Source organism: Cimex lectularius, unplaced genomic scaffold (assembly GCF_000648675.2).
Source record: "Cimex lectularius strain Harlan isolate CLEC.00 unplaced genomic scaffold, Clec_2.1 scaffold219, whole genome shotgun sequence".
Lineage (NCBI taxonomy): Eukaryota > Metazoa > Arthropoda > Insecta > Hemiptera > Cimicidae > Cimex > Cimex lectularius.
This window is the reverse complement of record NW_019392873.1, coordinates 307061-319215: the sequence shown is the minus strand read 5'-3', so window position 1 is coordinate 319215 and position 12155 is coordinate 307061. Positions and strand designations below refer to the sequence as shown.

The 12155-nt window shown below is 34.1% G+C and overlaps 1 protein-coding gene across 6 annotated transcripts in view; it reads right to left on the bottom strand.

The window, feature by feature from the left end:
* LOC106667909 (limbic system-associated membrane protein) overlaps positions 1-12155 on the bottom strand; it is a 400209-nt gene that overhangs the window by 158024 nt on the left and 230030 nt on the right. For all 6 annotated transcript variants that reach the window (XM_014396178.2, XM_024228913.1, XM_024228912.1 and 3 more), the window contains exon 3: positions 11860-12060. In XM_014396178.2, coding sequence (XP_014251664.1) covers positions 11860-12060 — 201 coding nt within the window. The remainder of the gene's footprint in view (positions 1-11859; positions 12061-12155) is intronic.

Genomic DNA, 12155 nt, shown 5'->3' with positions numbered 1-12155 from the left:
ATTTTCAGAGAAATGTTTAGATTAAAAGATATCACGATTTTCCGACGCCAGGACGTGATATCTTTCAAAATCGATAAAAAGCGAAATTACTCTGAAATGGTTGAGAATCGGACCATGGACAATATGAACTTTTTTGTTCATTTTAGGGTGAAGAATCTACTGGAGAAGTTTGTAGCACGAGTAGCAATTCACCCTGTATATATGTTATTATTAGTTTATAAAATATTTGGTAAATCAGCGAATGTCAGCGAATGCAGAACTCATTTCCGACTCGACGTTTATTTATGTAAACTGTTGTAAAAATGTTTTCATGGTCGGCTATTACAAATAAAAATAACTTGGAAACATTAAAAAATCGGTTTTAAATGGCAATTAAAGTAAAAATATGAATATACATTTTTAGAAATTGTTATTCAATTTGTTTTTTATTACTTAAAAAATGCTGAATGAATGTTTTCTGCCGCCCTGACATATTGTGATTAACGATTTGGAATGGGCTTTCTCCTCTGCCTCAACTAGGTTTGATATTTTTTGTGGCCGAAGGTTCAAACTGCGGGAAATCTTCTCCCCTAGCCCGTTTGGATCCGGTTTGTTTGCAAAGCCGGGTCGGATTAGGTGAATCGGAGGCAAAGAGGCTTTGATTTCCGTGGAGACAGTATTTGAATCAATTTATATAATTGTCCTGGTCGGGGTTGTGGAAAGGGAAAACGTCCGGGAGGAGAGGAAGTCCATCTAGGATGCATTATGCATGAACTATTTGTGTATTCATGGAGGTTTCCATCGGGGACCGGGAAGACGCGTAGCTGTTCTGGAGGTGTCGGTCGAGGAGGCGAAAGGGGTTAATAATTGGCCCGGAGGATTAACACCGAGGGACAGCTGCCTCACCCCTCCAACACCGTACACTTTATAACAACAATTAATTTAATATAAATTATGCGAGCCGTAAATAGGTTTTAATTATCTGGGTAACACCGGATTTCCGAGAAAACGGGGTAAATAACCTTTGGAACATGATAATTTTTGTCTCTAAAACGACCCCATAACTGGTCTTTTGCATTAATACACTCGGTGAGAACTTCACAATTGCTTCACTGTGCAGTCTGGAAACTCCGATTGATCAGGTTTAGCATGGTACCACAATTATTCGATATAAATATTATATTATTATTATTATATATGATATGCAAGCTGTTGTTTAAAATTAAAAAGAAAATAGAGTCAATAAATCATACTAACAGTATTTGGATATCATTTGACCTTTAAACTGTATTCTCACACATTCCTTTAATGTTATTTCATCTTCTATGTTGTCTAAATTGGTCTTTTTTGGTTATTAACAAATTCAAATTCAATTATTTTTATTCCATACCCTAGACATACTCAGAGCCATTGAGGCCATATGAGGAGTTGTCTTACAACAAAAATAACCAATCTTGGTAGAAATAAAGGAAAATAAAAATAATAATGAAATATAAGTACAATAAAATTAGTATCAACTGCCGAAAAATTAAATGTTGCTACTTATATAGACAGATCTAAGTACACAAAACGGAGACATTTTAATCAAATAGCCATTAACAGATGCTAATTTAGGTATAGGGTACACTTGAGAAGTTAAATTGCCAGGCGTTCTTATGTATTTAACTAAACAACCAAAGTTCCTTCTGTCTAAATATTCAATAAACTGCTATAAAATAAATAGTACTCTGTTAGGATAGAGCACAAAGCAACAAAATGATAAAGATCTTCATCCTCCCCACGGTTACACAACGGGCACTTTTTTACGCCGTCATCTAAATAATATTTATTTAAGTGAATAACTCACATCTAATCTTTAATAGCCAACCGAGTAGTATTTCTTTCGGATCTTATACTACACAAATGTTTAAATAACACATCTACACGGAAAACAAAAACTTTGAGCCCTGAAGATGATCTCAATAAAGATCGAAACGTCGGCACGAGAAAGAAAATGTTTTTCAAAAACCTACATCACACCAGATCGCATCTCACGATCTCCTAATAATCATTGACTACCGGACCTAAACACCACACGAATGTTTATATAGAGAATGACGAGTACTGTTTTCCGCTCTTAGTCTATAGTCAATAAACATTAAATTTTTAATTTTACACGAGTGCACAGTTGTATATTTCGAATTTGGTCTTCTCATTTAAACTTTCAAATAAACTTAACTAACAACTTGAAGAGTTATTCGGCAATGCGCTATGTGCCAACTAAAGATTTAAAAAATATTTAACAAAAATATTAAAAACATGCTTTATTTTTGCACAATTCCTCCAAAAGACGTATGCCAAATATTATTTAGAAGATAAATACGCAATTACGGGTGTAATAGAAATTGAAAATAAAACTCCAGCTTACTTTTCTTGTAACTTTGTTTTAGCTAACAGTTTTGACCTACTTTAAGAGTTAAATAAGCCATGTTTGTCTTTTAATTATATTTGTAAATGCGAAAGGTTTTTAAAATGTTATTTTATTTCTTGACTTTTGCCCTATACAACTCGCACGAAACAATGACGTTGACACATACGAGGAAATATCACAGAACCAAATAAGGATGAGATACTAAAAATTCTTCCCGTATGCCCTTCGAAATTCTGATTAAATGCAGATTTTTCCACATGGTAAGCTAATATTTTTGTATAAATTATTGACTGTGGAAACTCAATAAAAAAACGGTAATCAAACCTAGAGAACTAAACGGTTCTTCTTGAAAGGAAAATGCGTTCCTCTCTGATCCAGTTCTGACCCGATTTACTGCGGATTTATGTTATCAATAAGGTTAAAATTTGCAAAAGAGGAACAAGGACAATACAATATATCGATGTGTGAGAAAGCAATGCTTGCACACTGTAAATTCCAAAGTATTTTTATAGAAAATAAATATTTAAAAATTGTTAGGATATCCATTTGATATAATTTTTCATCTTGATCCACTCTATTCCATAAACGTAGATAAAAAAATAAATTTTAATATCAAAAAACAACCTACAACAATAAAATAAGAATAACAATATTATCAATAACAATTCCTCACATGAATTCAACAACGAAAATAAAAGGAGAAGGAGTTTCATATTACAAGATGTTATAAGGGGTATTTACGATCTTTGTGTGAACCTTGTTAACTCTGTTAGGTCGTGTATAATGGAAAAAAATGATGGCGTAGACTTGTAAGAATCGGCTAGTTAGCATTGCTCGATCTAACAGGCCAGGGCCTATGTTAGATGTTAGGTCGCAAATGTAGTTACATTGCTATCCGTTAGGGCGTAGGTAACCAACATGGCAGCCATTATTTTAACAGTTGTTTTTTGTTGACACATATTTTTATTCTTAAATACGCGACAATTAAATCGGACCAACACATTTATTTGTTAATTTCTGACCTGTCCTTATACTCTCATTCATAATAGATCCCCTATCCTATAAAGTTGTAGGCTGTTAGACGTTAGGATACAGGTAGATATGTCGGCACGAAATGAAGCGTGTCATTTGTTAGTACTTTTCGAGTGCATAGATACCATTTTGAATGAACGAGTTCTACTGGCATCTTACAATTTAACAAAAAACAAAACCATAATAAACAACAACAAGCGTCCAAGGACCGTTATAGGTTTATTTATGGTTCTACCTAACGCCACGCGCAGCATTGCGGAAAAATTAACGTTTAACATGCTAAGAAAAGAAGGGGGAGTTCACGATCTTACTGGACATTTCTCCATTCGAGTTAGCACGAGTTAACATCTTACAAATATCGTGAATACCCCTATTATTTTTAATTTTCAAGGGCGTTTTAGCTAAGGTCATTTCACGCCCTAACATTTAAACCTGCTATCTTAGTTAGCTATATCCCTTCTGATTGCAATAAAGCTCTGACTCCAAACTTCACTTGTAAACTAATCTATCCTATTGCCATCCTTTTATGCATTGTACCTGCACTGAAGTGGGTTCAAGTAAAGAGTGAAACCGCCATGAAAATTAAACGAATTTTCACAATGACTTGGTAGTTTTAATGTTCAAAAAAATACTTATATACAGGAATAATAATAATATAATAAAACTAGTAAAGAATAAAATTGTAGAAAATAATTTATGATTTGTAATGATATGCCTTATCAACAACTCTATTTAGCATTTGAATTTATAATGAATCTTTATTTACACGGATGTTGATTTCTTCGGTTGAGCTTTGACTTGATCTTAAAACACCTTTTACCATACACTTTATTGTGTGCATTTACAAAACAAACAAAACAGAGGGAAAAAATCACAATCTAAAGAATTGGGTTTTTAATTTATTTAATAAAAAACTAGATTGTTTTAGCTTGATATTGTTGTTTATATTATTTCTATTCAACAGTTGTTATTAAAAATGATTTTTTTATCTTAACCCACGCTATTCCACTGACGGAGATAACTAAAAACACACTTTCATAAAATGTATTCTTTATGTTTTTACAAGTATCGATTTCAGGGTTTCTGTTTCATGGAACGCTAGATAAAAAATACTTTTTATGAAAGGGCGTTTTTTGTTGTCTTCTGGGGAACAGCGTGCCTTAAGATAAAAAATAATTTATTTAACTGACCAATCATAAGTTTATTTTTTGTGAAAAAATACTCAAAAATTACAGTGTGGCATATTCGCGGTGAAATGATTTTCAGTTTTATCTCCAATAAATGGTTGTTATTAAGTAGTTGTGTAAAGAAATATGTAAATAACACACTTCAAAACTTTCTTGTATATTTATTATTTCAAATGAAAATCGTATTTACTATGACAGTTCTACAGTAAGCGAAATAATAATGCAATTGATGCCGTTCATTTTATAAACTGGCCTTGAGAAGAGATATTACATCAGGCAGTATTCTGTAAATAACATTTTAAAAGAACCCACAATATAACGGGAAGATAACGGCTTTCTGATACTAAAGTTATTTTAGATTTTCTTTCCACTGGATCAATATGTATGCAGTGCCGAGTATAAAATCTTTCTTTTACACACGATACATTTTCTTCACGGAAACGTGTATTTCTAAATAATTTCTTTCAGACAGTGCATTGTGACAATAATCTCAAAAATCTTTTGACGGAAAACTTCTACATTACAGCGTTTCCTCCTCCACAAGTTTTTTTTTTACAATTTACATAATTTTCAATTGGTGAACACTCCTCTTTGTTTCTCGCAAATATACACAAACTGTACATAATCATATATGCATCAAGCGACAAAAAGTTTTGCTTGAAAAAATGTAAAGGCAGATCTTCTATTGCTGGCTTGCCATCATCGTTTTTGTTTCATGGATTATAAATATCGATTACATTTTCACTTACGAACACTTTAGACCCCCCTTTAGACCTACCTTAAGGTCATCATCAGGAAAAACAATCTTAAATATGCCTACAGATAGACGTATTAAAGTTTTTTTTTACAGGTGATCTCAAATTTCGTCGAAAACGATTCGATCCAACATTCCCAAGGTCTGTTCCGGGGGCTAAAACTGTCTTTGCATAAAAATTGGAACTAATAATTAATAATGAACAGAAAACTAATTAAATATATATAATACATAAAGCGATTTATTCCATTATGACTGATTAAATTTTATGAAAGAAAATATTACCTACAATTGTATCTTGCCAACCAAGGTATATAAAATATATATTTAAAGCCCCAAAAGTTAGTATGTTAATTGGAAATAACTAGTTTTCGTGGTCCGCTTGACCAATTAATATCTTTCAATTAATTAAGGTTTTTAGTTGAGATAAAAAAGTCAGTGTCACGAGTGGGATTCGAACCCACGACCTTCAGCTAGATACGCCGCTACTCTACCACTTGAGCTATCGTGACTTCGATCCGCTCGGACACTTAACTTCCCATCTCAACCCCGCACGTGACACTGACTTTTTTATCTCAACTAAAAACCTTAATTAATTGAAAGATGTTAATTGTAATTATTAATTTATAGCATAAAATATTGCTGACCTTGTAATTTGTTAATCCTAACATTTTAATTAAATTACTTGCTTGTGTTTGCATCGGGCTGCAATCCTCTCTATTTATTAACTGTTTAACTGTTTATTGTTGATGTTGAAGAGCCTATCTAAACTACGACTGGGAATAATAATTGTGGAAATCTTAATCCGCTTTATTGAATGTTCATACTTGATCATGAATCAAGATTAAAAATCTTATTTTTGGAACGTAACCTTAATTTTACAAATTTTCGGATTTCGAGTCAGATAATGAAAACCGAAAATAACTAATGATCATCTCGTCAGGTCGAGAGATTTCCGGGGGAAAAACTATCCTGTGAAGAGGTAAGTATCGGGGCCCAGATTTGTCAGCTGGGAGACAAGTTGTCGGGAAATTCCCTCTCTGAAGTAATCGGAAAATTCCTTACAAAAAAACGATTCCTATTTTTCGTGTTTTATTGTTAAAACTTTTCCCTTAAGACCCCCGTGGAATTCTGGAAGTCGCCCCAGGCAGAAAATATTATTCTTAACACCATCCCTCCGGCAAAAGAACACCTAATCCTTCCAAAATAACAAATGTCCGAGACGTCGAAATGACAAATCGGCGAATGAGTGGCATGTCCCTTTTGTCCACACCTGGAGTTCTCTTCTTTCATCTTTCTCTTCCCTAGGGTTTTGTTATTAACGGCTTGGAGATGGACCACTGCAACAATGGCAACTTGCTTTTGCCAGTAACATTTTTTCAGCATCAACGAAAGCCTGTTTTATCAACTAAACAATTACTTAAATTTAACTAAATCAATTCTTTAATTAAAAGCATAAAACTATAAAAATCAACTTGTTTTCCAATGTTGGCTGTATTTGACGCCTTCCTCAGGACTTTGAAAACATATTTTAAAAAAATTTATAAACTTTATGATTCTGGACCGCCTAGAGAGTGATAATTTGGTAATCGTAATTTTTTTTTTAATAGTCTTGAGGTAGGCGTCAAATACAGTCACAAGCTCCACATTAGAAAATAAGTTGGTTTTTTACCTTCAGGGTTTCATCCCTGAGCTCCCATCTTTATCATTTATCACAATATTTGTGTTAACCCTGTTAAGTCGTGTTAGATAGAGAAAAATGACGACGTTGGCTTGTAAGAATCGGCTAGTTAACATTGCTCGATCTAACAGGCCAACGCCAATGTTAGGTGTTAGGTCGAAAATGTAGTCACATTGCTCTCCGTTAGGGCGTAGGTAACCAACATGGCAGCCATGAATTTAACAGCTGGTTTTTGTTACACGTATTTTTATTTTTAAGTAAGCATTAATTAAATCAGACCAATGCATTTCCTTTGTTAATTTCTGACCTGATCTTATACTCTCATTCATAATAGATACATCCCATATCCTATAAAGTTGTAGGCTGTTAGACGTTAGTACACAAGTTAGGTATGTCGGCATGAATTGAAGCGTGTCATTTGTTAGTACTTTTCAAGTGCATTTTGAATGAAAGAGTTGATTATGATTAATTTTCCTTTTTTATTAACTTCTGGCATCTTACAATTTAACACAAAGAATTGAAAACATGGGTGATGGAAATACCGACGCCAACAAACCTAGGACCTGCATGCGTTGGGTGCTTAGCTGTTGAGGGCACCGGAGCCTGACCTCGGGGGCGGACGGATAGGTCCGAGGTCTGATGCCGGCTGCTGTCAGGGGTAGCGTGGGGGCGTGATGGGTTGTTCTGAAAGACTTCCATTTACTGTTTACAACAATTTATTGTTACTAAGTTTACAGACCGAGATCTTAATACCGACTAGGGAGTTTTTCTCTTTTCTAAAACACAGCCAACTCTCAAGGTGTGTGATTCTAGCAGCCTGCCGTTAATTTATTGTAAGTTAAAAAGATGGAATTGCCGGTAGCCTGCGGGGGAACATATATCGAGTAGGTTTAACTTTGTACGTATATGTGCAGATTTAAGCTTATATCAATCCAAAGTAAAATTCCACCTTTTGTGAAAATGAACGCCTACTCTATTACAGAGAAATGTATAAATACAAACAATACGCTATTACTTGAAATGATATAGCATGTATGGTCTTGTCAATAAATGAAAAGCTGATTGACAACCGCACTATACTCATATTTGTGTACACTTATTTTTATGTTTTACTACGAACTGTAATTCTTAAAACGTAAATATTTGTTAATTTTTTTAGTGTTTTGACACGTTTATAGATATTTTTACATTTTTAAGTTGAAGAGCGCCGGGTTCACCCTTTGCAACATTAGGGTTGCAAGTTTTCCCCGCTAAAATAATAAATAAAGTTCCCTCCCATCATCGCAGAACTGCAGACCCTATTTTACATTCAGACCAAAAACTTTGACTGTAAATATCCAACGATATTTATTTTAACTTTCGAATAATACTTACGCATATCTTTATTATTTTTTTCATTTCCTGCTGTTACATTTCAATTTAAAACTTTCCAATTTTTTAAGAAACGGTTTACTTTTTCCTTAGCAATACTTGTTCTTCTATTTCGATATTATTGATTAATTCTACAAGATAATTGTTTCAAATATGTACCAGCTATATCTTTTGTTATGAAATGTTTTGGTAATTCAACTGTTTTTGTAATGACAAATATTTTACTACGAATTAAGCAATCAAAACTAAAATATCGGTTAAAGTGTACAGTATAAGTTAGAACTAGTCAAATAATGAAAAAATTTGAGATTAAAAATAAATTTGAACTGTTGAATACATTTTTATTAATTAAAGCAATGACTTGGACAGCGCATTTCTGAAAAGAACGTATTAACGATTGAACGAACATTATGGCAAATTGACAAACTGTACCAACTAATTGAGTAGTAAATTAGTCGGCACAAACAATCGACCAATTGGCTTTCAGGTTAATGATAAAATCTTCTATTTCAACTACTACTAGTGGGGTGTGTTTCAATCATTTGTGTACAAAACAGATTTGAAATAAAACTATCTATCAGATTAGAAACTTTTTTTACACGCGGTTTGTTAACTGAAAGTTTTAACCACATTTCCCAAAATATTTTTCAGTATTTTTGATAGATATATTAATTAATTATTTGTTTATTTCCAATAGAGTTCTTTACTTGGACTTTGGAGGGATTGAACGAACAAAATGCCCGTGTAAGCAAGTTGCGGATTTGTGCTATTTCTTTACCTTTTCTGGAACGTTTTCAAAGTAGAGCAATAGCACATTCAAACTCCTCGGGACATCTATATAGATCTCACACATTCTCTAAAACGGTGAGCATTCCCTTTCCGTTTTGAACAATTTACAAGAATAGCAAGACGAAATTAAAAATTAAAACTACTTGTAATAAAAGATTATTAAGACATTTATAATTTTCTATTCAAAAATATAACTGTTACTTTAAAAACGGACTAATTAAATAAGTAATACGAACTGTTTAAACCCAAATAAGAATTAATTAAACAACAAACAACCACGTCAATTGGCCTTAATTTTTTAAAAGTTACAATTGTTCTCTTTTCTAAACTGAGAGTTTAGTCCTTTGCTAGTTCTATAGTTCTTATCCTATAGTTCTTCAGAAAAGCAAACATGCAGTCGTTTTCATCAATTGATTATATTAACTGACGCTTTAACTATTTGTTTCCTTCCCGTTACGTTGAGCGGTACAACCCCTGTAGAAGCACGGATGGAGTGCTGCACCAAAATTTTATAAATAGCGCCACAAAACATTAGGACAGTGTATCAGCGCAAGGAAACTCAGGAACGTGCATATAAAGGTGGCCATTCATGATCTCTCCAAATCGAACCGCGCCAAGCCGTAAAACTCTATTTGGAGTTCCTGAAATTTGAGGGGGCATTCACGACCGCTCCACAACCAGTCGCTCGGAACGTCATCTAGTGAATTACCTTCTCAAAATGGATGACGAGCTCTTGTGCTACGCTGCTGTTTGTTTATATATTAAAAGCAAAAACCGAAGAGGAAATGGTGTAAGAAGTGGCACCTGAACAGAAGTCGTAATACCCACATCAATTTAATGAACGATCTTTCCATTGAACCCGCTGATTGGAGGAACTATTTAAGGATGGATGAAACGTCTTATTTATTCATTACATTTAGTGTTCTATTTCGGCGTATTTAGCCGAATGTCGTGGATTCGAATCACCCCGTGAAACTATTTTTTCATTTCAACCAAAACTTTACAAAAAAACGATTAACGAGTTATTTATATTTACTCCAGCTTGTTACCCCCTTGATTAGAAAACAAACGGCAGTCACGAGAGATATCATCAATCTACATGAAAGGTTGGCAACCATATCTCGATTTCTCGCTACAGGGATGAACTATGAAGAACTGAAGTTCTGAACTACGATTTCTGCTCAGCGCTTAGGGGTTATCAATACCGCATCTCGCTCCATTTGTATCCATTGTTTTTAGGTCGACCAACTGGTTGAGTACCGAATTTCTTTTATTTCTATCGTGGTAATATTGTCCACCACTTTCCATAAATATGGTAAATTTTCATACAATTCAATCACCTCAACAATAAAATCTCGATTGGATGTTATTCCCAATAAAGAATAAACGTTTTTAACTTTTTGAGAACGGAGATGTTTACTCCACTTTTACTTTTTGCCATTGACGTGGTTTTTGGAACGGCGTCGCTCCGTTTGGACTGCTAGGAGCGATCGTGAATGGCCACCTTAAGCCCATGCCAACTCGATGTGACGTCTTGCTCGACTTGGATACCGTACGTGGAAACCTATCCTCGATTATTGGCATTTTAACTAGATTAACCATTTCCTCTCACCAATAAAAAATAAAATAAAAAATAAAACAGTCTTGTGACAAACGAAAAATCATGCATGATGACATGGCATTTAGTTGGGCCATTTTTTTTAAATTCAGTAATTGTTGTATTTTTCGATTTTATTTTAATTTCCCTTTTTTATTTATTTGTATTATCTCTTTTTTTCGAGTGCTACACACATCGAAGACAATTCATTTCAACCAATACCTTACATAAAGATTAATTAATTGAAAGAAGTTATTTGGTCAATCGGACCACGAAATATAATGGATTTAATGCGTAAAACGAAATATATCTTCACTAAAGCTCTCCGTGGCCATTTCATTTGTCGCCGAGAATCAAACAGATTATATGAGATTAAAAGAAACAACAAAATGGCAAAAAGGAGGGAAAATTCGAAAGGTTAGTTGAGATGGGAAGTGGGTGTCCGAGTGGATCGAAGTCACTATAGTTCAAGTGGTAGAGCAGTGGCGTATTTAGCCGAAGGTGGTGGGTTCGAATCCCGCTCGTGACATTAGTTTTTTCATTTCAACCAATCCCTTACATAAAGATTAATTAACTGAAAGTAGTTATTTGGTCAATCGGACCACGAAATATAATGGAGCTATTAACTATATTTCCCTCTTTATAATAGCAACATCTAGATCGTTATAACGGGCTAATATTTAACAAATTACGCAAAGCGACAATAAATTCAGTTACATAAACGTATTTTATTTACATACTTATATTAACGTTTGCAAACAAAAATGTGTGATAATTTATAACAGTGCATTTCTATCTTCGATATTGTTCAAAAATGTTCAGATTTCATGTGTCATTCCTCATTTCATCATCTCAAAACTGCTGTCTTCACCAATGTGTTAAAATGTGTTTTCAACCGTGAAGTCAGCGAATGCGTATTGATCAAGTGACACCAAAAGTTTGTAATGACATCGCTGAAGAAAATTGGGCAGCGAGAGTAGGAGGACAATGATTAGTTTTCATAAACTTTTTTTATGTAATAGAAATTGAAGACATTGGATAAAATAATGTTGACCTTACCCAAAATTTCAACCGTGTGTGTGATCTCCATTGGCTGAAGTGTCGCGATCTGGCATACGTAGTCTCCAGCGTCTTGAGTCTGGACGTCCCTGATTTCTAGATTGTAGCCGTCGACGAGCCTGAACCTTTCGTCTGGGCTTACTTTGACGCTGCCTGCTGTGAGGATGGCGATGCCCCTTTTCCATGCTTGCATGTAGGTACCTAAAAGAAATGAAGAAAAAAAAACGTTAGAAAATCAGACAACGACCGATTCGTATCCGTTTAGTCGGAAAGGAGTTATGGAGCCACAGGTTGAG